We start from the raw sequence: 26,023 nt of genomic DNA on the forward strand, positions 1-26,023 counted from the left end.
CTGAGGCTGGTCTTGAACTTGTGATTTTCATATCTATGCCTCCCAAGTTGCTGTGATTAGAGGCATGTGTCACCATTCCTGGCAAAGATAGATTTTAAAACAAACAAAAAACCCTGTAATACATTTATAAAAATACCATTCAGGGCTGGGGTTGTGGCTCAGTGGAAGAGCACTTGCCTAGCATGTATGAGGCACTGGGTTCGATTCTCAGCACCACACACAAATATATGAATTAAATAAAAGTCCACTGATGATTAAAAAAACAAAAATACCATTCAGCCTTTTAAAAGGGACAATTACTGAAGCACAGAACAATGTGAATGAACCTTATAAACATGCTGTATGAAAGATGCCTTACACAAAAGAACACATACTGTATGACCTCATTTACTTAAACTTCTAGAAAAGGCAAAACAAACCTATTAAAAAAAATCAGACACTAGATGCCCAGAAGAGGATAGGAGTCGGCCAATTGAGAAGAAGCATGAAGAAATGTTCTGGAGTGATGGTGATGTTCCCTATCTTCATAAAGGTTTATATGTATACTTAGGATATTCAGATCTTATTGTTTCTGAACTTTATCTTGAAAGAAAAAGAACTGTAGACAAATATCAAATTTTAATTAAGGACATGCATATTGAAATATTTAGGGAACAATACATTGATATCTACAATTCATTAAGAAAATATGGATCCCAGTAGATTGGGAGGCTGAGGCAGAAAGATTGCGAGTTCAAAGCCAGCCTCAGCAAAAGCGTGGCACTAAGCAACTCAGTGAGACGATGTCTGTAAATAAAATATAAAATAGGGCTGGGGATGTAGCTCAGTGGTCAAGTGCCCCTGAGTTCAATTCCCAGTACCAAAAAAAAAAATAAAAAAATAAAAATAAAAAAGAAAGGATGGCTAGAGGTTGGAGGTGCAGCTCAGTGCAGGACATGTGTTTACTGTCCTTTAGGACCTCAGCACCAAAGAAAAATATAGGATATGGAAATGAACAAATGAATAATGCGTGATTTTTAAAAAAAATACAGCAGAATGTTAACAAAAGAATCTAGATGATGAGTAAACTGCTTATTCATTGTAAAATTCTTCCAACTGCTATATTGGAAATTTCACAATAAACTACTAGAAAAAGTACAAAGAAATATTTTCAACACTTTCTCATCTTTCCTTTATGTTCTAGGTGTCTGGAATATATCCCTAACAAAAGAGAAAAAGATTCCTGCCTCTGAGGAGCTTGCTTTGTGCTCACCCACACTAGTTAAACAAAAGCACATTGAAGAGCAGAGAGAGAGAGGACCTCCCCACCGGAAAACTAGTAACCCAGAGGCTGGGGAAAAGCTCAGTGGTAGAGCACTTGCCTAGCAGGAGCAAGGCTCAGTTTCCATCCCTAGCACCACAAAACAAACAACAAAAAAATAACATAGCCCAGGAGCAGATTCACTGAGAACTAGCTATACTTATTAGAAATGTAAGTTCTCAGGCATTCTCAGGTAGGCGCAGAATAAAATATCAAAACCTATAGGTATGGGGTCCACTCAACTATTTTTCGTTTGTTTGTTTGGGGTGCTGAGAATTGAACCAAATAGTGCTTTACCACTGAGTTATACCTCAGTCTTTTTTTACTTTTTATTTTGAGACAGGGTCTCACTAAGTTGTTTAGGGCCTTGCTAAGTTTCTGAGGCTGGCTTCAAATTTGTGATCTTCCTGTTACTGAGATTACAGGCGTGAGCCACAGGGGCTCAGCCACTCAACTGTTTTTAACGAGCCTTCCAGAGAATTCTGATGATGCTAATGTTTGATAGATCAAAGGTTTTTAGCAGTAGTAAAAGTCACTAAATTTTAATTCAGAAGTTGATGCATGGGATTTTACTTCAAATGGTTCCTTTTTCATTCATAATTACTTCTTCTTATTTTTTTAAAATACTCACCAAACATTTCTTCTCAACTAGCAAAGAATAAACAAAGATAAATAACTTTTTTTTTTCCTTTTTTCTTAAAGGGCCCCCCACCCCCACCCCTGGTGGTTCTGAAGATCAAACCAAAGGTTTCCTGCATACCAGGCAAGCACTGCTTCCACTCAATGAATAGTTTTGATGTTTAAGAAATAAAACATTTATTTGAACAAATAACCTAATGTTTGGGAGATGCAGGGGATCAGAATATGGCATCCCAAAATAAGACTGTAGGAGAACAGAATACATCAGTCCAAAATAATCCTCTTTAGTATAGGATTATTTTGAGCTGATTATTTTAAGAAAGAGCAGACACAAGCTCTGAAAACAGAACAGAAGTTACCCTTTTGTAAGGGAAATTTACATCTTTAAAAGAGATCTCTATTTCTCTGCCCCACCCTATAAGAAAAGAAGAACTCTGGACTCATCAATGGGAATATTGCATAGTCATGTATAAAAATTTTTGTATTTCAATGGAAAATCATGCATTGTCTTTGAATTCTGAGTTGTGTGTAGGTTACTGATAGATATGCACACTGTCTTGTCCTACCATTTTCACTCGTTTTTCCTCTCCTCGATGGAAAAGCCTGTTTTGCTCCTATTCGAAACTCAATTTCTTTACTCTATACAAATTTGCTTTCTGACTGTTTGAACTGGCCATAGTATCTGCCTGGTTCCTTCATACATGAGTAAAATAAAAATTTTAACACATGTTCATTCCTATCTGTATGAGTCATAATTTCACCTTTTCTGAAAATTATCTTTAACAGTAGATATGCATACTATTGAGATTTAAAAAAAATGTTAAATGAAAAAAAAAACAAGATGGGAGAGTATGATAATTTACATAAACTTTTTTTTTTTTTTAAATAATACACTTGTTTATGCATTCCCCAAAGGATGGAAAGTGAAGAAGTGGAAGAATTAACACATCCAACTCATGATAGAACTAGATGCTGTGGGCAGGAAGGCAAACTGAACTGTGGATATGGTTAAAGGAAACTCTGGCTGTTTTCTGTTTTGTTTCCTTTAAACAAACACCCAGAAGGAGGAAAAAAAGAAAAGTTAACAACAGTTAATTCTAGGTTACACAAAAATGGCTGTTAATTACATCATTATTTATTTTTGTTCATTAAAAATTTCTTAGAAGGGGGCTGGGGTTGTGGCTCAGAGGCAGAGCACTTGCCTGGCATGCATGAGGCACTGGATTCAATTCTCAGCACCACATAAAATAAAATAAAGTTATTGTGTCCACTATAACCAAAAAAATGAATATTTTTTAAAAAATTTCTTAGAGGAGGGGCTGGGGATATAGCTCAGTTGGTAGAGCACTAAGCATACACAAGGCCCCCAGCACCCAAAAAAAAAAAAAAATCTTAGAGAACAAAAGGATTTCCAAGTACTTAGTTCAGTGATGCTTCCTGACTTATACCACACAGACAAGCAGGTCCCCACACACAAAAAAGCTGTGCCCTGGGGCTGGGATTGTGGCTCAGCCTTTGGGCACTAGCCCAGCTAGCTAGCACAGGCACACTCAGCACCACATAAAAATAAAGGCATTGTGTTGTGTCCATTTACATAAAAATAAATAAACATTTAAAAAAAAAAAAAAGCTATGCCCCCAAAGTGCAGCGTGATAAGTCCACTGTTTAGATATCATTTGTTTTTCCATCAAAACAATGGAAAATTGTAAAATTCTTCCAACTGCTATATTGGAAATTTCACAATAAACTACTAGAGAAAGTACAAAGAAATATTTTCAACACTTTCTCATCTTTCCTTTATGTTCTAGGTGTCTGGAATATATCCCTAACAAAAGAGAAAAAGATTCCTGCCTGACCTGATAGGTTCTCAGGTCAACCTATACAAACCAATTTAATGAATAACACCACAAATGTTAATACTAATAGTACATCTCTCACCTCCTCCAGCTATGAAGTAACTGATCACTTAGTATATAGCAAAAATGGGATACAAGAATTCAGAATTAAAGTTTATTAATTTGGAAGAAGTTTATACTGCTTGACAGGGCATGGGGTAGGTCATCCTGTGTACAGAGTGTTATTAGGTTTACTTAACTCTGTGTGTGTGTGTGTGTGTGTGTGTGTGTGTGTGTGTAAATACTATAATCGCATATGTTTAAAGTACATAATGTAAGCTCAAATACATATTTATATATGTACACACATATATACAATATATTTGAATGTGTGTACTAGTTTTGAAGTTTGAATTAGACAGGCAGTCAGTATAGATAGGTAAATTGAGTCAGGTGGGATCAAGGAGGCCAATTTTGAGTGAGTTGGGAAAGTAGGAGACAGTCCCTTGAGAGATTGAAATGTTAATTCCTTCAGCGCCCTTCCTCCACCCTTATCAAGAAACTGCCCTGCTCCAACCTGTTGCTAAGGTAACTGGTCCCAGGAATTAGCCCTCCCTACTGGGAGCCATAAAGTTGTTAATTAAAGTGTCCTAGGCTGCTCCATCCTGCCCTTTCCCCTTCAGCCCACCTGTTTCCCACCTTTTGGCTCTCCCACCGAGCATTCCTGGGCCTAGTCAGGTACACAGGAAGGAGAAAGATTAGGGAAGAGGTCGGGAAAGCAAAGGAAGCCTACGAGATATAAAAAGGGCAGAACACCTCTCTTGGGGGGATACCAGGATACTAGCTATGGCCCCCTTCTCCCTCCTGGGAGAAGTCTATGTTACCCCTTTTTAAATAAATCCTGCTTTATATGCTTGCCTCTGCGTGCTTCTCTAATGTTCAAACTTCAACTTGTGAGGAAGCAGAACTCGGTTGTGGTATCAGTTTGTGCATTTTAATAATGGCAGACTGTGTTAGATTCTAGAGGCCAGAGATTAAGTGTCTGCACTGATGTCCCTCGGATTTACATGTCATGGCAAAAAATAAATGAAAATGTAACCATCTGACTACATTCTTGACAACTTTGCTTAAAAGATGTCTCATTTTTTTCCCCTGGAAATCCAATCAATAGGAGCATAGAATAATTTCTATTCACCAACAAGTGGTAAAAACCAATAAATGCATTTGGTACTTCCTCTCTCATAGTTTCTGTCTAGAGACAACAGGATGCACCAACTCTCCTGTTGTGGACCATCACTTCCCTTCCCCATACATCTCTACCTCTCTCCCAGGGGAGGACCAATCCAGAAAGCAGATCTGCTGCCTGAAATCCAGACTTTTGCTTAAACTGTGATAAAAGAATCATTAATATGATAAATACAAAGCAAGATTCTTCCTAAAAAATTTTATCCCTCAGAAAAAACAATTCACTTTATAATCAAATACTTACAAAAGTATTTCTTGCTGTAGGGAGCTCTTTCATTGTCCTTATTTTGAATAAAAAACACCACTTGAGGATGAAGCAGTAGCCTAAAACAACCTCAGACAAGGTCTAGTTTGGGCAGCCTTGGTTAATGGTATTAGTGAAAGAAGACAAATTATATACCAAATTTGCAATTATTCCAGTAAATTCGCACTTCCATGTGTAAGTTACCAATTTGAACTAGCCTTTCATTATCTTTTTTTTTAATTTTTTTTTTTTTTTTAGTTGTAGTTGGACACAATATCCTTATTTATTTTTATGTGGTGCTGAGGATAGAACCCAGTGCCTCACACATTCGAGGCAGGCGCTCTACCTATGAGATACTCAGCCTCATTATCTTTCTTTGTTTTTTAACTACTGGGAATTGAATCCAGTGGCACTCTACCATTTTGCTCCCCAGCCCTTTTTTTTAATTTTGAGGCGGGGTCTCAGTAAGTCACTGAGACCCCACCTCAAATTTGTGATCTCCTGCCTCAGCCTTCCCAGCTTTCCCAGGATTTACAGGTGTGTGCCACCAAGCCCAGTTGTCAAAGAACATTTAAAAAAGTAACAAAATGATTAAGTTGTGATGCTCATAATATGCACCAACTGGTCACATTGTGAAAAACAATTCTAATGTTATACAAGTGGATACTTGTAACTTGGAATAAAATATTCAATGATAATTATCCTACTCATATTCAAAAAGGACATATCTCAAGGAACTGAATATGTGCTCTAGAAAACCATATTGGCTTACTCAAAAAAGTGGTTCCAGTGATGATTAAAATACTGAGGTCAAAGACGCATGTGAAAACTGGGCATAGTGGTGAAAGTCTGTAATCCCAGCTATACAGGAAGCCCAGGCAAGAGGATCACAAGTTTGAAATGAGCCTGGATAACCTAGCAAGAACCTTTCTCAAAAAATAAAAAGGAATGGGGTTGTAGCTCAGTGGTAGGGTTCAATCCCCAGTATTGAAAAATGAAAAGAAATAAAAAGTGGTAGGTGGGCTAGAGATGTTTAAAAAAAAAAAAAAAGATATAAAAAGTTTGAAGACATTTTATGAATAATAGAAGAGAAACCAATATTTCTAAACTAGTGTTACTTAATAAAGTATATGATTTTATCTATTTATTTATTTACAGTGCTGTGGATCAAGCCCAAGGGCCTCTAACACGGTGGGCAAGTGCTCTATCACTGACCTACATCCCTAGCAAGTACATGATTTTTAAATGGTATAGGTACATTTATTTGGTTATTTAGTGTTACAATGCTAGGGATGAAACTTAGGGTCTCTCACATGCTAAGTAAATGTTCTACAACTGAGCTACATCCCTAGCCCCAAAGTACGTAAATTTAAACATAATTCTATCAGTAGGCTTTTGATTTGTTCACTAACATGCCTTAAAGTCCAAGTATCTTCAACTTGACCAAAAAAACTTTTGGGGACTTTTTCATAGGGAAATCTGATATCTAAGACTGCCTTATAGTTGGACAATATGGTATGTACTGAATTTTAATAAAAATAAAGTTGAAGTGCTGGGGTTATAGTTCAGTGGTAGAGCATTTGCCTAGCATGTCTGAAGCAGTGGGTTTGATCCTCAGTACCACATAAAAATAAACAAAATAAAGGAATTGTGTTCATCTACAACTAAAAAAATTTTTTTAAATAAAATAAAATTAAATTGATTCACATAGCTAGCCTAATGAGCACTTCACCAAGCCAAGCTCTAGTTTCTTCTATCAGAGGCATAAAAAAACTGGGAAGTTTAATCATATTGAGTAAATTGTTCCATCTCCATTTACTAATCTTGCAGAGACTATACCATGAGGCAAGTATACAGCAGGAATCCAGGATTCTCTCCTGGAACTTTCTGATCCTTGGCCACGACAGCCTACTGCCCACCACTTGAAACCAACCTGCTCTCAACACCCCTCCAGCGTGCCTCATTTCCTACCATATCTGACCTGCACTCTCCATTCTGGGTAGGCCATCATCCTTGTTGTGCCCCGTCAAGCCTGAGTCTTCCCCGCTACGGGGTCATTCTAATGGAATGGTTCCCCCAACTCCACCCTGTAGTGCCCAACCACAGTTCCACATTCTCCACAAAGTCATCCGGATCTTCTCAGGCCACAGAGCGCTCTTCCATTTCCCAGGCAATGCAGTAATAACCAGCACTCTGTAATTGATTCAGGCATCCTTTTTTTCCTGAGAGAAAAAAATTTTGAGAATAGGAACCAAGACTAATAACTCTTTTATTGTCCCCTCAGAGTTGATTGTCACTTGACTGAATGCTGTCTAATGACATTGTGTCATTTCAAGTGGAGGAAAGTTTGGCCCCTGTTCAAGGGCAAACTAAAAGAAAAACAGGAGTAGTGTCTATTGTAAACAACCATCTTGGCAAGACTGCTATCACAGAGACTACCAGCATTAACCTACTGGCCTGAATCAGTGTTTGCAATGGAGTGACTCCAGATGCACAATACAGAAGGTAAGCTCTAACAACACAACGCATCTTGTTTCTGTTTCTGGAGTCATGAAAGGCCCTCCCTGCATCATATCCACCACAAAACACTTGTCAAGGGAGAGACGGTCAAAAACTACCATTCCTCATTACCTCCATGACCGTCACCGTGAGCTAAGCTGTCATCACCTCACCCAGGATATTGCAATAGCCTCCTAACTGGTTTCCCCGCATCCACCCTCACCTCTCCACTATCTGCTCTGATCATGGATCATTGAGTCCTGGCAGGAAACAGATGGCACAAAGTAGGTGAATCCAGGAGAGTTTACATAGGAACTATTTAAAAAGGTGTGGGCAGATGTAGAGAACCCACAAAGGCGAATACAGCATCTGGAGCAGGGGAACTCCAGGGCACTTGAACCCTTCTAGACCTGAAGGTGTGAAGGAAAGGAGTGGAAAGGGAGACAGGGAGCTCTACAGAAAAGATATCTGAGAGATGTGACCTTCAGTCTAGAGAAACTCTAGCCCACACAACCCTGCAGGAGAGAAGAAATACACTGTATTCTTCTCCCTCTTTCTCACCTCCTAGCAATATTTCCATGTCCCAAAACAACCAGCAGCACTAGGCAAGGGAATCTGATGTACCCCAGGAGCTGCGTGGAAAAGCACCGAGTGAATCTAGGAGATAAATAAACACTATCTAGACAAGTGGTTTCCCAGTTTTAAAATACTTATAAACAGCCAATCAGGTTCTGTGCGATCCCATCTCCTCTCTTGCTCTCTCCTGCCTCGGGACTTTTGCACTTGCTGCTCTCTCCTCAGAAGGTTCTTTTGCCAGATCCATGCATAATTTATTCCCTCATGTACTTCAGATCTCAGTTCAAATGTAACATCAGTTTTATCTTTCACCATTCCAAGAACACCTCTTGTTTTCCTCCTTATTGATCTCCACAGCATGTCTAATTATTTATTATTATTTTTTAAATAAACTAATTAATTAATTTTGTGGTGGTAAACTTGGGGATTAGCCCAGGGCCTCGTGCATGCCAGGGAAGCACTCTACCACTAAATTACACCTCCAGACCTATATTTTTTCTTTAATTGACACCTCCCTGATCTGGAACAAGTTTCCTAAAAACATCAAATCAATCTCCTCTGTTCACTGACTTATGTCAAGTGCCTAGAACAGAGCCTAACACATAAAAGTCCATCAAATATTTGTTAAAAGAATGAATAGAGGGGCTGGAATTGTGGCTCAGTGGTAGAGCACTTGCCTGGCATGTGTGAAGCCCTGGGTTCGATCCTCAGCACCACATATGAATAAATAAATAGAATAAAAAAACCATTTACAACTAAAAAAATATTTTTTAAAAAATGAATGGAACAGAGGACCCCCAGCAAAGGGTTCTTCCAAATAAATAAAAGTCTCCTGATAATCAGAAAGGAAATGACAAGCATTTGTTTTTTTTGTTTTTTTTTTTTTTTAAACATTTATTTTTTTTTTAGTTGTAGTTGAACACAATTTATTTATTTTTATGTGGTCTGAGGATCGAACCCAGGCCCTTGCATGTGCTAGGCAAGTGCCCTACCACTGAGCCACAACCCCAGCCCAGCATTTGTTTTTTTTACAATGGCACAAAACTGAGCAGTCAGTAAATCCCTGTGAATATATGGAGGCTTCGGTCAAAACCAAAAGAATAAGAGCATCCTCTGTAAACAACGGTAGGATACCCTAACAAGGTTGCTGTTTCTGATGAATGTATCATCATTAACTTACCAATCTGGTACTTCTCTAACCTCAGTATTCTCATCTGCAATTAATGATACAATGTACAGAGAACATTTATTACAGTGCTGGGACCAAATAAATGGTTGCTATCATGATTATTAAAACACTGAGAAAGCCACAGAATGAGATACCACATTTCTTTCTACTAACTGCAACTAATCATCTAAAACCTAAAATGTGAGCTAATTATGACATGGAAAAGAAATATAAGATGCTATACTACCTATCATATCTTTAGGCCCATGTCTGAAAGATGCTCTATAATAACATATCAGGACCTAGCATCCTTTCTCAGCCCTGGCCTTGGCCTAGTCTTTTGAAGATGAAGGACCTTATATCCATTTTTGCATTGCTCACTGTGTCTACTGTTTTCCTGCTTATTTTTGTTGGTGTTTTCCACGTAGGACTAAGCAGGTAGGAACTTCAGCAATTTACCAGGGGGGAATGGGGTGTAGCAGTATATAAAACAGAGAAAGAGCAGATCAGAAAAACTCCTTATCACGTCCCTGTTTTTAATTTGCTTCTCAACCCATAGAAGTCTCTACATTGGCCTCTTAATTAACAGACCAACTTCTGATTTCCTTTTCTCCCCTAGCTTATCTTCTAGGTCAATTCAGTTAACTACATAAAGAATAACATCAGGGATGAGAAGGCAAAAAAGAAAAAGAAAAGATAATCTCATAGTCTAAAGTCAAATCAAAAGAAAACAGAATTGTCCTGAATCAACTCAACAATTCATCACTTAGGAACACTGCAAAGATCCTGTAGGTTTTTCCCTGATGGGAGATGTCTTTGTGCTCCTTTGCAAAAGACTTTTGTAGGATACACTGGTGAACTAACTAACCTGAGGAGCTACGTTTAAAAGGTAAGGGTTTCCTTTACTACTCATTAAATTCATAAAGCATGAAATATTCCCTCCGCTATTAAACATATAACCATGCATTCAAGCCCTTGTTTTGTTATAAATGTATAGTTATATATAAAGTCCTAATTACTGCTACTAATTTTGCCTACATAGAGGCACCCAGATTCAGGTATGAAAAACAAAGCAGTTCCGTTCAAGATTAATAAGTGTGGGGACTGATCTTACTAAGATATCTTATTTTAGTAAGCAGCAGGATGTTTATTTGTTAGTGCTAAAAAGAATCATCCTGACCACTCCTCCTAGTAACAGATGGTTAAACAGCTCTACAACAAATTTGGGAACAATTCCAGTTTGGGAATGAGAAAAAATTCAAAAAAGCCTCCTTTTCAACATTATAAGTTTCGATTCTATCTCTAGGCCTTAGTGAATGAAAAATAGTTCAAAATTCGTATTTTATTTTAGCACCTTCCAAACTGTTGTTTTCCTGCCTGTCTTCCCAACCAGGTTCCTGGTCAAAAACTATTTTATTTCTCTGTATTTCCAGCGTTTAATATTGTGTCCAACATGTACATAACTGGTGCCCAAATAGGCACCAAAATGCCCATCACGAGGCAGGCCTCAACCTGGCACGGCCATCAGAAACTAACAGATTATGGGATGGCCTGAACGCAGTCTGGCCGTTCGGTCCTCTCGGCGTCCCGAAATTGCAAGCAGGTGGAGGAAAGTGCACTGTCCCTGAACCTCCCGACGTCCCCACAGAATGAAGTGGACTGACTGATCCGCCCGAGCTGTTGAGGGCTCCAGGCATAGAACAGGTTCTCTCCGCTCTCTGAGGAAGAGAAGACCCGGGTCCATCTTCTCTCCCAACCTCAACTCTGACAACGACCCCTACCCAATACGGCCCCACAAACGCTGCACTCGGAAGCCCCAGCCTGGGCGCCCAGAGCATGCCACAGAGAGCGCCGCGGTGCACTGTGGGAGGCGTAGTTCCGCGCTGAGTTCCGCACCCCGGCAGCCCGGCGGATGGGACTGCCGCTCCCAGAAGGCCCCGCGCGGGCGCCTCGCCCAGTCCTGCCACCTCACCTGTTCTATGGACGTGACTGTTTCCACCGAGTCGTCCTGCAACCGCTCCCGCGCGTGCTCGGGCCTCAGACTGTACAGCGGTTCTGACCAGACAGGGGAGGAAGATGGAGGGCAATAGTAGGTGAAGGAACTCGGAGAAGCCATGATCAGGAGAGCAGCGGGCGGTGTATAGGACTCCGCTTCGTCCAGCAACAACGCGCATTGAAACTCGAGCGGGCTAAGGCGCTACGGAGTGTGGGTAGAGTCAAAAAGATTTTGAACGCGAATCTCTCCTCCCACCTACACATCTTCAGGGAGTGAGTTACTAAGATGCTGCCGCCCCCCATTGGGCAGATAGGTTGCTGCAGGAACTCAGCTTCCTGGAGCGAAGGCTGTATACATCTGAATTACAGATGGTGTAAGATGCCTTGGTTCGTTATGCAAATTTTTAAAAAACTTCAGCATTCTGCTTATTCTGTAATTCACTAGTGTACAGTTTGGGGTGCCCAAGAATCCAATGGATGTAACTTTAAAACCTTTTCTGACAGCTCTCTTGATTGCCTCAGTCACGCTATTACTAGTAGAATAATTGTGCACCTTTGGGTCTTTGACAGTTTCCCAAGAGAAGCCAATAGCTTCTTAGCAAATGAGCAGAATTTCCTATCCTCAGTACCCAGTGATGGAAGGAAGGGGCATGGTAATTTTCTCCTCCCCCCTTGGGAGTAACAGTGCAATTGTAAGAACTAAAATGTGATAGAACAAGCATAAATGAAACAATCAAAGAAATACTCATTCAGTCAACAAATGTTTATGGAGTATCCACTACATGTAAAGGATTGTTCAAGGAGCTGAGAAATACAAAAGTGAACAAAATGAACAAGGTCCCTGCCCTTGGGAACCTTACATTTTAAAGAAATAGAACTAAATGAGTGAACGCAAATATATGACCTATAAAAATGGTATGAAGAAAAATAAAAGAATCTATAAGAGAGACTAAGGGTGTAGGAGCCCAATTAATTAGATTGGGGGCTGGGACTATAGCTCAGTGGCAGAGTGCTTGCCTAGCATGCATGAGGCACTGGATTCTATGCTCAGCACCACATAAGAATAAAAACAAAATAAAGGCATACTATTCATCTACAACTACAAAAAAAATTTAAAATAAATAAATAAGATTGGGTAGTCAGGCCAAGCCTCTGTGAGTACAGCATTTAAGCTGAGACCTGAAGAGATGATGAGGAGCCATTCAAAAGAACAAAATGAGAAAAGCCTGAAGAAGGAAGCATAAGTTTGAGGGTTCATCCCAGAAATATACCTGTATAGTATCCTTGTATTAATTCTGATAGTTAATCTGAAAATACCAAAACAAAAGTTCTTATTGAGTGGGCTTAATCATCATATATGCTCCCATTAAAAGCAATGATAAAGTAGTGATCTTAGGAAATCAATGTTGCCTTTGAACAGCAAAAGAATCTTTTTCAGGGCCTATATGAAAAGGATTACAACATCCCAGCTATTCTACAGGATCACAAGTTAAAGACCAGCCTGGCCAACTTAGTGAGACCCTGTCCCAAAATAAGAAATAACAAGGGCTGCAGGTATAAATTAGTGGTCTGCTGCTCCTCAGTTCAAGTCCCAGTTCTGCAAAAGCAAAAAACAAATATGCCAAAATATAACACCTAAGAGATCAAATTATTTGGAATAGGGGTTGTGGGAGAAGATTAGAAAGTTTCAAGGGCTGGAAGTGTTGCTCAGTGGTAGAATATGTGCTTAGTTTGTGCAAGGCCCTAGGTTTACTCCTCATGCTATGTATGTGTATGTATATATATTTATGTATTTGTGTATACATATGCACATATATAAATGTATGTATATATATTCAGAAACAGATGGTCCAGATAGACAAAAATTATTTCCTGCTCAGAGCACTTTACTGTCTTCCCACTTGACTCCAAGTCATATGTCTAGAATCCAGAGAATATAGGCCAATATAATATTTCACAACTGGTTGTCTCTGGTGATAAGTAAAAGTACTCGGAAGGATTCCAAAGATGAGGCTGGATGGCATAAAGACTTCATATGGGCAAACACTATCACAAACCCATCACAAGCCCATATCATCTGGTGGTATTTTTGCTGAGTTGAGACCTATGGCACCAAAAAGTTACCATGTCTGAGAATAAGTGGGACTGTGGGTTAGGATCACAGATCTGGCTGTGCAGTGTGAAATGGTCTTATTATCCTTCCCTTTGTATTGGCATCTTATTTTATCTTCCTTGGTTCTGCTTTGAAAAACAATTCCAGTAAGTTCTTCTTTGTAAAGATTTGCTTTGTTTAAGAGCTAGAAACTTGCCAGGGGGAATGGCAAGTGCCTCTAATCCCAGCTATTCAGGAGGCTGAGGCAGGAGAATGAGAAGTTCAAGGCCAGCCTGGGCAGTTTAGTGAGAATCTGTCTCAAAATAAAATTTAAAGGGGCTGGGGATATAGCTCAGCTGGTAGAGTGCTTGCCTAACATGCACAAAGCTCTGGGTTCAATCCCCAGTCCCACAAAAAAGAAAAAAGAAATAATAATAAAAGGTATCTATTTTTTAAAAATAAATAAAATTTAAAAAGAGCCAGGGATATAGCTCAGTGATGGAGTGCTTGCCTGGCATACAAGAGGCCTTACACTCAATTCTCAGTATTGGGGGCGGGGGTAAGGAGACCAAAAACTTAACATTTCGATCCTATAGATTGTACTATTGAAAGAATAGTTGGAATGATTTTTTTTTAACAAATTATTGCATCTGTTTCAGGTGCACCTAAAGCAATTTCCAATTATATTTTATAAATAGAATCCATTTCTGAAATGCAATTTCCTCTGTAGTGGAATCCAAAAGATGTCAACAGGAGCCTGGTAAGAGTCTCCTGCAGGATCGTGTTTATTCATTCAATAAATGCCTATTGAGTATTGGTCGTATGCTGAGCACTGAGCTAAGTGCTTAAGGAAACAGTGGCAAATAAACAAGACACAGTCTCTGACCTTATGAGTCTCGTGATTTTACCAAAACAGACATTAAACAATAATTGCAGAATTGCTTGTTTCATTACAGTTGGGGAAAATGGCAGGAGGCCGAAAGGAGCACATGTGTTGAAAGATTGCATAGCAGGAGAGATCCAAGGCAGTCCAGAAGAGCTGGAGAGACTCTGATGAGGAAATTAGTTAACTGGCCCAGGATGAGGGAACAATCCAGGCAGAGGAAACCCACTAACAATAAAAAATCAAGTGAAACCAATAAAGAAAAATATAAGGAGTTTGTACTCTGTGTAAGAATCAAGATCATTCAGCCTTGGATCAGCAAAGGACTGCCAGTTGTCCTTTCTCTGGATTTAATAAAATCACTTATCCAAGAATCACAATATACATCAGTCTTGGGGGTGCTGCAGACAGTGATGTACTTAAGAGGGGAAATTCTTAGAATGATAATTAATACCAACTCCAGATTGAACTGCAGATGGTTTGAGTTTATTTTACTCAAATGCCTGACATTATTTTTCTAAATTTAACTGTGAATTGTAGGTATTTCCTTAAGAGTAATATAATGTGGACATTGCTATTTTGTACTTCCAAGATCAAGAAAACAAGAAAAAAAAAATAATGGTCCAAATGAACCAGTAGGGGTCGCTTCTGACACTAGTGCAGGAACAGAGAATAGGCTTCAAAACTGCTCTGCCTACATTACAGAATCCTGTGTCAAAATGAATTGTTTCTTTTAATATCTTGTGAAATTGTGTAATAATACATACCAGAACACTTGGAGAATGCAAAGAACTCATCTATTATCCTGCTAGGTAATTAATTTCCTCCCCGACATTTGCTTTCCTGTCGCCATTGTGGCCCTTCAACTCTGAGGTCCCTGTCCCTCTTCTTCCTCTGGATGGAATGACTGACCCAGCTCCTACCTGGGGCAGCCCCTCCTGCTTTCCTCACATCCCAGTCAAAAGCATAGCACAGCCAATCTCCCTTGCCTCTCTGAAAACCAAATTTTCTCTCTGATGGTGCCCATCCTCCCCAAACATGCTATTTCTCCATTCTTGGGAAGGTTTTTTTTTTTTTTTTTTTTGGTTCAAGGAGATGGGATCTTTGCCCAGAAAACTCCTGGGCTCAAGCCATCCTCCTACCTCAGCCTTAGGAGTAGCTAGAACTATAGGCAAGTGACACCAAGCCCTGTGGAGGCTGGGGAGCAGAATGGGGGCATCCCCCCGCCCTTCAGCCTCCCCCTATTCACTGAGATAAATCCTTATCCCTTTTTTATTTTTCATTTTGAGACAGGGGCTCACTAAATTGCCGAGGCTGGTCTTTAGTTTGTGATCCTCCTGCCTCAGTTTCCCAAGTCACTGGGATTACAGGTGTGTGCCACCTTGCCTGGATTGGACAGGTATTTGTAACACTTGATTCCACTACTTCTTTAGGTATCTCCACATTACTACTTTACTTTCAGAGCAAAAGTTCTTGAGAGAGTTTCCCCTGCTGTTGTTCCCAATTCCTTACCTCCAACTCTCTCTTGAACCCATTCTAATCTGGCTTCTTAATCAGTTCTTGTCAAGTCTCCACTAAATTCCATATTGCTAAATCCAAGCGTCAGTTCTCGGTCACCCATCTCAAGCCTTCCTGCTTGATTTCCCAGAAGCATTTGCACAATCGCTCACTCCTTTCTCAAAATACTTTCTGCTTGTTGCGTTGTACTGGGTTTCCTCTCATGTCTAGACTTTGGAGTGTCCTAGGATTCAGTCCTTGAACTTTTCTGGCTACCCTCACTGACCTGTGAGCTCAGGCAGTCTTAGTGTGTTAAATACCAACAGTAGGTTGAAAACTCCCTATTTATATCTTCTGTCTGGATCTCTATCCTGAACTCCAGCCTTCGTTTCATATGCCTCTTTGCATTTCCACTTAGATTATCTTATAGGCATCTCAAACTTAACATTATCTACAATAGAGCTACTGGCTTCCTTTCCAAACCTGTGCACTCAAGTCTGCCCCACTTGAGTTGCTGTAACTCCATCCTTCTAGTTACTCTTAAATGCCTTGGAGCCATTACTAATACCCCTTCTCTTACAACCCAAAAAATGCTATTCAAAATGTATCTGGCATCTGAGCACTGCCTACCAATTCCACTGCCAATGTCCTGGCCCAAGCTACCATCATCTGTTATTTGGATCCTTACACTAATCTCTATTTCCCCCCTGTTTTCACTCTTCTCCCCCAAGCCTTAATACCAGCTTTTTGGGGAGAAGTACTGGCAAATTGAACCAAGGGGCACTTCATCACTTAAGTTCCATTTCCAGCCCTTTTTATTTTTATTTTGAAACAGACTCTCACTAAATTGCTGAGGCTGGCCTCAAAATTGTGATCTTCTTGCCTCAGCATCCTGAGGCGTTGGGATTACATGTGTGAGCCACCCAGGTGTGATGCCTGGCTCGTAATGCAAACTTGATATACATTCAGTGATTGTGTCCCCCTGCAACACACAAATTCATGTTGAAACCTAATCCCCATTGTGAAAGTATAAGAAGGAGAGCACTGGGTTGGGGCTGTAGCTCAGTGACAAAGTGCTTGCCTAGTGTGCTTGAGGCACTGGGTTCAATCCTCAGCACCACATAAAAATTAACAAATAAAATAAAGGCATTTGGTCCAACTGCAAATTTTTTAAAATAAAAATAAACAAATAAAATAAAGGCATCCTGTCTATCTACAACTACAAAAAACATCCTTTTAAATAAATTAAAAAGAAAAGAAGGAGAGCCTTTGGTAAATGATTAGGTTATGGGGGGCGTGGCTCATGAATGGGATTAGTGCCCTTATAAAAAGAGATCCCCAGAGAACCCCTCATCCTCTTCCTTCATGTGGGGACACAGAGAGAAGATACCCTCTATGAACCAGGAAGTAGACCTACATGAAATAAATGAGATACTGAATCTGCAGGCACCTTGATCTTAGATTTCCCAGTCTCCAGAATGACAAGAAATACATGTCTCTTGCTTATAAGCTACCTAGTATATGGTATTCTGTTCTAGTAGCTGGAAAGGACTGAGACAAAACTGAACCTTGTTAAATGTAAGAAAAGTCACCCTTTCCCTCAAAACCTTCTTATCTCACTGAGTCAAAGTCAAAGTTAAAATAACAAGGTGCCCCACCACTTCCCTGGCCTCTTCTTTTTTTTTTTTTTTTTTTTTTTGATAAGGAGAGAGAGAGAGAGAGAATTTTTTAATATTTACTTCTTAGTTTTCGGCGGACACAACATCTTTGTATGTGGTGCTGAGGATCGAACCCCGGGCCGCACGCATGCCAGGTGAGCGCGCTACTGCTTGAGCCACATCCCCAGCCCCCTGGCCTCTTCTTTTTATGTTCTCCTGCTTGATTACTTTGCCTCCTCCCTAACCCCCCAACACACACATATCCCCCCCACAAACCGGGGTCTCTGTGGCTCTGTAGGGACCTTAGCATGCTCCAGCCTCACAGCATTCATGCCTGCTACTCCCTATCCTTTCAATGCTCTGCCCCCAAGATGTGCACACAGGTGCCCCTCACTTCTTATGGTTTTTTTTTTTTTTTAAAGAGAGAGAGAGAGAGAGAATTTTTTAATATTTATTTTTCAGTTTTTCAGCGGACACAACATCTTTGTTTGTATGTGGTGCTGAGGATCGAACCCGGGCCGCACGCATGCCAGGCCAGCGCGCTACCACTTGAGCCACATCCCCAGCCCTTCTTATGGTTTTTTATCCAAGTTTTTTAGTTTAAGTCAAGCTTCCTTGAAGTCTTTGCTGACTTTCCCATGTAAAACTGAAGTGCTCTCCTTCCTCCAGTAATACTTGATCCCACTCTCCTGCTTTACTTTTCTCCATCATACTTACGATCAGATCACAGACTTTATGTCTTATTTATTTTATTTGTTTGTTTTATGTTTTTGTGGTGGAGCTGAGGACTGAAGCCAGAAGCCAGGTCCTCATGTATACTAGGCGAGCACTGTGCACTGAGCCACATCCTCAGCTCCTATTTTATGTATTTATTTCTTTACCTTCTGTCTTCCCCCCACTTCCTCAAGGCAGGGGAAGTGGTTCATTCATACTCCACACTGAATAAGTGAAATGGTTTGTATGATTTCCAGTCACTGTAATGGGGGGGGGGGAGTGTGTGTGTGTGTGTGTGTGTGTGTGTGTGTTTCAGTACCCAGGATTAACAGAGGCACCTTACCACTGAGCCAAATCCTCAGCCCTTTTCTTATTTTATTTTAAGATAGGATTTCACTATCTTAAAAGACTGGCCTTGAACTTCCAATCCTCCTGCCTTAGCCTCCCAAGTTGCTAGAATTATAGGCATGTGTTACTCTGCCCAGCTATTGTTTTTTTTTTTTTTTTCTTATTTTTTTTTTTTTATTATTTTTTTTTTAATTTTTTATTGTGGGTTGTTCAAAACATTACAAATTTCTTGACATATCATATTCCACACTTTGATTCAAGTGGGTTATGAACTCCCACCTTTACCCCATACCCAGATTGCAGAATCACATCAGTTACACATCCATTGATTTACAAATTGCCATACTAGTGTCTGTTGTATTCTGCTGCCTTTCCCGTCCTCCACCCTCCCCCCTCCCCACCTCTCCCCTCCCCTCCCCTCCTCTCTCTCTACCTCCTCCACTGTATAACCCTGAGGGTCTCCTTCCATTACCATGCAATTTCCCTTCTCTCTCCCTTTCCCTCCCACCTCTCATCCCTGTTAAATGTTAATCTTCTTCTCCTGCTCTTCGTCCCTACTCTGTTCTTAGTTACTCTCCTTATATCAAAGAAGACATTTGGCATTTATTTTTTAGGGATTGGCTAGCTTCACTTAGCATAATCTGCTCTAATGCCATCCATTTCCCTGTAAATTCTATGATTTTGTCATTTTTTAATGCAGAGTAATACTCCATTGTGTATAAATGCCACATTTTTTTTATCCATTCGTCTATTGAAGGTCTGCCCAGCTATTGTAATGAATATTTGAATGCTTGTTTGTGGAACATACTGTGGAAGATAATGACAGTGAGCATTACATTAACTTTAGCCTTCAGGAGCTTACTATCTAATAAACACAGCAACTAATTATATAGTTGCTTATTATTATATAGCTTACTATAAATAAATATGTTAAATATAAAATGAAATATATATATATACAAACAAAAATTGAACATAATACATGTATAAAAAGCAGTGTGAGAATAGATGGAGAAGAAAGTAATTCTAATATATTTAATTAAGATGACCTTTTAATATATAACATTTGTATTTAGCACTATTTTCTTTTATTTCCTTTTTTTATTAGTACCAGGGATTGAGTCCAGGGACACTTCACCACTGAGCCACATCCCCAGCCCTTTGCTAACTTGCTGAGGCTGGCTTTGAACTTAATATCCTCCTGCCCCAGCCTCCCAAACTGCTAGGATTACAGGCTTGCACCACTCCTACTGGTCTAGCAATGTTTTCAAATAGTTATCCAGTAATTTTTTATTTAAAAAAAATTTTTTTGCAGTGCTGGGTATTGAACCCAGGGCCTTGTTCATACTAGGCAAGTGCTTTGCCACTAAGATACACTTCCAGCCCAGTAATAATTTCTAAATGATTACATTAGAATTTAGAAATCACGAAAGTCTATTTTATTCTTATTTTTGGTAGCACACTTAAAGAAAATTTAAAAAATTGTAATCACCAAAAACAAAAAGAAGAGCTTTCTAAATATAATGATTATATGGGACAGAGAACAACTGTGAACTTCTCAGAAATCAATAAATTACCAATTCTACACACCTGAGTTATTTTAGTGTGTCATATAATAATAAGAAATAAATCACAGTATGTTATTAATCATTATATGTACTCTGTTATTGAAAACCTGCTCAAAAGTATTTGCTCTCAGTACTGTTTGGGGTTTATCATGGTGAAAACTTATTTCATCAGCAGATACAAAACTGAAGCCAACTAAAATAACATTGTTGACAATGAATAACCTGAGAAGGGACTGGGGGTGGAACTAGGTTGTAGAGCACTTGCCTAGCCTGCTGGAGGCCCGAAGTAAAATTCCCCAGCCCTGCAAAACAAACTAACTAAATTAAACTCAACCCTGAAAAGTGATTTTTAAAGCTGTTGAGAGGCAATGCCAGAAGCATACACTCCAGAATACACTGGTGACTCTAAAGCCTGGTTCTGCTTTGGTATCACTAGTGAAGACTAAAAATATAGATTTCCCCTAGGCACCACCCCAACCTACTGAATCAGAGTGTCTGGACTGTGGCCCAGGCACATGCTCCCCACTATCCCCCAGTACTGATGATTGAACCCAGGGCCTTGCTTATTCCAGGGAAGTGCTCTACCACCAAGCTACATCTCCAGTACCCCCCCCCCCCCCCCACACACACATCCTTTTTAAATCTTTGAGACAGGGTCTTGCTAAGTTTCCCAGGATGACCTTGAATTTGAGATCCTTCTGTCTAGGCCTCTGGGTAGCTGTACCATCACACCAGTTACCACAAGTGACACTAATGCACACCTAAGGTTGGGGGCCACTGTGAACCATGAACCTCCTTTATATGGAGCAGAAATGCTCATTGTCCACCATGGTCTGCTCCTCTTCCATTGAAAGAGTTGCAGTCGAAAAATAACTGCCCGGCAGTCCCTTTGCACTTAGGCCAATGGAAGTTGGAAGATTGGAAGAAGTTTGCTTCACCACCCCTAGGCAGGATCCTTGAAAACCTTCTATTTGATCCTGATCCTCTATTTTCTCTCTTGACTTCTGCCAGCTGGATACCAGTGCCTAGGGCAGCCCTCCATATTCGGAAGAACTTCCTGCCTCATATTCGAAAAGCTAAAAATCTCAATTAACAAAGAGGTTTTCTCAGTGTTTTACTCTACTGGCCAAATATTGTCCCTTTGTAGGTTCCAAATTATTTTCTGGACAAATGCTGTGACCTCTTTCAAATGTATCTCAGTACCACTCCTTTCAAGCAGCCTTTCTGTAGTCTGTTAATCTAAGACTACAGGGTCAACTCTCCCTTCTTCTGTTGAAGAGTCCTTCTCCACTTTAATGCAAAGTTTGTGATCTTGACATGCACAGGACATGGAATGGAGTATTTCCTTGTCCTTGGTAATGGGCATTCTCCTTGACCCTTTCCTGACAGGTAACTCTTAGAATGAACCAACATCTTGCTTTTTTTTTTTTTTAACTTGCTTATTTTGGTACTATTGGAAGCCAGGGGAGCTTAACCCCTGAGCTATATTCCAGCCCAATTTATATTTTATTTAGAGACATCATCTTGGTAAGATGCTTTAGAGCCTTGCTAAATTGCTGAACCTGACTTTGACTTGCCATCCTCCTGCCTCAGCCTCCCAAGCTGCTGGGATTACAGGAATGCACCACCATACCTGGCAACATCTTGCTTTTAAATTGAGTGCCCCAGTGGGAGTCCACGTTGAAAATACCAGAGTTTCTACCATCTTGGGTGCCTAATGAGTTTGTGAAACAGAGCCACCTGCTCACCCCTCCCATCTTGCTGCCCACTAGATGTAATATGAGAAGGAAATAAATCTCTATGTCTGCACCCCTAAGAATTAGGGGTTTATATGTTACAGCAACTAGAATTACTTTAATACATATAGTGACTTACTCCCATATAGATTCCCAACTGCAGATTGTATCTTGCCCTCCAAAACCTAACTTTTTTTTTTTTTTTGGTGCTGGGGATTGAGCCCAGGGCCTTGTGCATGCAAGACAAGCACCCTACCAACTGAGCTATATCCCCAGCCCCAAACCTAACTTTGACAGTAAAAGTTCAAGATGATATGTATTGCATGGTTGGTGGCTGCTAGTCATGTTTCTCAACTCTAGTCTTGATAAACAGAAAGATCTCGCTTCTGAGATTTTCCCATTACAAAATCTTCCATATCTAGACCACCTTCCGGGAAGTTGCAAGAAAGATTCCATATCTTTTGTTTCCTGCTGTGAGAGAATGAAATTATCCCTAGAAACTATCTGTGCACAGGAAATCATATCTGATGAGGCTCCTGGTTTGGTCCTTGTGATGGACTGAGTTGTGTCCCCCCAAAATTCGAGTGGAAGTCCTAACCCCTATTACCTCATACTACCTCAGACTTTGATTAAAAAAAAAATGCTGCAGCATGGTAAAAAAATAAAAATAAAAATCTTATCCTGAGCCTTAGAGATTTCCTGACAGAAAGAAGAGTGCTTTGTTTGCAGACGTCACACCAGGAACTGAATCAGCCAGAGGGAAACATCCTGAATCTAATACTATCATGCAAGGTTTGAGAATACCAGAGTGACCAGTTTTGCCTCTACCTGGACATTCCAAGACACACAGAAAATTTACACCCACCCTCATTTATGTCAGTTACCAATTGCTGGCCTTGGTAAGAATCCAAGTCCACTTTTCTTTGGCAAAGCACTGGTTCCATCTGGCTGAGCCTGTTTCCAGATTTGCAAATCTATTCTGCAATGGATTTTGCTTTATTTTAATCTCATTTATGATTTCTTGGTTTACAATTTCTAGAGATAGAGCCTTTGCAGAGGCAATTAGGTAAAACGAGGTCATACAGGTGGACTCTAATCCAATATGGCTGGTGTCCTAAAAGAAGGTGTGACCAGGACAGATGTGCACAAAGAGAAGACCATGATGTAAACACAAAGATGGCCATCTGTAAGGAAAGACTTCAGAAGAAACCAACCCTGCCTATATCTTGATCTCAGACTTCTAACCTCTAGGATTTTGAGAAATAAATTTCTGTTATTTAAGTTACTCAGTCTGTGTTACTTTATTATGGTGACCATAGCAAACTAATATAGTGCTGCAGGTGGTGGCCAGGACATTGAGGACAACCTGAAATGGTACTGTGGGGCATTTTGTATTAACATGAATTACCATCAGAAGTTTTTTCCTTTTGGGGCTGGGATTTTGGCTCAGTGGTAGAGTGCTCGCCTAGCACGGGTGGGACCCGGGTTCCATCCTCAGCACCACATAAAAATAAAGGCATTGTGTTGTGTCCATCTACACCTAAAAATATAATAAATATTTTTTTAAAAAGAAGTTTTTTCCTTTGGTTCCCGGTCCTAAGATGAATGCAACTCTGACAACTTGTCTTCTTCATTTGTCATTTCATAGTCTCTATTCCCTATTCTCTGTTTATCAGAGAAAAGAAAAAGGATATGAAAGGAAGACAGTACTGAAATTATAGGGACAGCGGTTTCTGTCCTGTTTCTTCTAATTCCAGGAGAAGATGGGAATCCTTCTGTAAGAAGAGCATATTACTTTGAGTCACCTAGGGTTGGACACATGGGAGTCTGGATGAGGCATGGAGTTTTGCTAATGAAGAGCCCCTTGGGCCAGCTGTGTTGTCTCAGGAGTGGGTGGGCTGTCAGAGCATCTCCAGTTATTCAGCTGTTGCTATGGCAGATACCACAGTGGTGCCCTTGAGAGCATGCTCAGTGTGTCTGGGGTGAGGGTGGGATTGAGCAGGAGGACTTGTCTTCTTGGTAAAAAGAATTGGTATAATTGAGAGGTTGATTCTTGGAGGCTTATTGGGGGAGACACATCCAGCTCTCTCAGCTCTACTGTAATTTGCCTTAGTCCAATAACTGAGGAGGATGCCAAAATGTCCCAGTGAGTGACTGGGGAAAGAGAACGGAATTAGGTATTCCATTTACAATTTCATTGTCTCTGTTGGTCTATGTGGTTCTTTTGATAATATTGTCGAAATCTTAGCTCCTCCACCTCACAGAACAGACACACAGACACACACACATACACACACACAGATTGAAGGAGATCATTTCTTTAATGGCTCTGAAAGTGGCTAAGCCAGGATGAGAACAGATAATTGAAGTTTGGACTTCTAGACCCTGACCCCCTTTCTTTGAGTCAGGGTCTCACTGTGTTGCCCAGGCTGATCTTGAACTTATGGGCTCAAGTAATTCTCCTTCTCCTGCCTCTTAGCCTTTCAAGTAGTTGGCACTATAGGTGTGTGTCACCACACACCACACCTGGTTCCTCCTCCCCCCCCCCTTTTTTTTTTTTTTGGTATTAGGGATTGGATCCAAGAGTGCTTTACCACTGAACTATATCTCCAGCTCTTTTTATTTTGTATTTTGAGACAGGGTCTTACTAAGTTACTTAAGGCCTTGCTATTGCTGATGCTAGCCTTGAATTTGTGATCCTCCAGCCCCAGGCTTCTAAGTCCCTGGGATTACAGGCATGGGGCTCGGTTCCCAGCTCCCCCACTCCCGCCCCCACCCCATTTTTTAAATCGATGTAAGCTACTGAATTTTAAATCAGCCCAGTATGAGGAAGTATCCTTAATTTTTTTTTTTTATGAATGTGAACATTTTCCCCTCTAGATTCATTTGGGAAACTTCACTCCTTTTCCTGTCTTGCTAGGGAAAGCCATTTCTTTCAAAATGAAATTCCCTTTTGGACTAAGGAATCCACCTCAGCTTGCCTCTTCTTTCCTGCTTCCTCTGACAGAAGCAAGTAGAAAGCCACTAAAGGTCTCAAATAAAGGAGACCTGTGGAGAGTGTTTACCATTACAGTGCAGATTAGTGGGAAGGCAGCAGTAGTATCCAGAGGGGTTTGGCTGAGTTGAACTTGAGCTCTGTACTCAGTGCACTGTGGGAGGAAGAGTCACAGCAGGTTGGAATTCAGCTCAGCAGAAAACACCCCTGGCTATATTCATCTGTAGGATATTCTTACAGCCCAGGTAAGCAGAGCAAGACTATCACAGGGTGCTTTCTGTACCTCAGTATTTTATTGAGTACAGTGTTAAGTTCTGTGTTGAAGTCCTTTCCACACATTATCTTATTTAATCTTTCCAACAGTCCTTTAAGGTTGTTATCTAAATATCCTTAATTGAAACAAGGAAACTGAGGGTCAGATGGGGTTCAGTAATGTGCTCAAGGTTGCACAGCTGGTGAGCAGTGATCTGGGACTGGAATCCAAATGTTCCTAACTCCAGAGCCTCAGAATGCAATGAAAACCAATGTAAATCCAATGTAGAGACACACACTTGCAAATCTTCATGCAACCCACAGTTTCTTTAGCTTTTAGTGTAAGTAGCTATCAGGTTTGGAATTTTTCCCTCTTTAAGTTTAAATCTAGGCACCTTGCCTGAAATATAGCTCTTCAAGTCAAGTAAATGGTCTTACCACTTACCTTGATCTACCATTGAAAAATACATTCTCCATCTAATATTCCGCCTGAAAACACACACACACACACACACACACACACACACACACATTTTTCATTACTTTTTAGAGATATAATGGGCTAGATTTGCTCTTCCCTGATACTAGTTCTTAGGGACGGGCAATTTTCTCAGCTCCAGAGAGCATTCATTTACCTGTCTCGATGCTAACACATTTCAGTGGTAGTAAATTGGGTCTCCAGGGAGGCCCATTCATTTTTTTGGTGCTAATGGTGTATACCATATCAGAAATATGTAGCAGTCTGAAATAATGTGTTGGCATCCTGAGAACCTACTCTA

At 40.3% G+C, this 26,023-nt stretch overlaps 1 protein-coding gene across 1 annotated transcript in view; it reads right to left on the reverse strand.

Moving 5' to 3' along the window:
* Positions 1-11,720, reverse strand: part of Fntb (farnesyltransferase, CAAX box, subunit beta) — a 75,562-nt gene extending 63,842 nt beyond the window's left edge. The window contains exon 1 of the mRNA XM_027929438.2: positions 11,479-11,720. Coding sequence (XP_027785239.2) covers positions 11,479-11,622 — 144 coding nt within the window. The 5' untranslated portion in view covers positions 11,623-11,720. The remainder of the gene's footprint in view (positions 1-11,478) is intronic.
* Between the last annotated feature and the right edge of the window lie 14,303 nt (positions 11,721-26,023).

Source organism: Marmota flaviventris, chromosome 2 (genome assembly GCF_047511675.1).
Source record: "Marmota flaviventris isolate mMarFla1 chromosome 2, mMarFla1.hap1, whole genome shotgun sequence".
Classification (NCBI taxonomy): domain Eukaryota; kingdom Metazoa; phylum Chordata; class Mammalia; order Rodentia; family Sciuridae; genus Marmota; species Marmota flaviventris.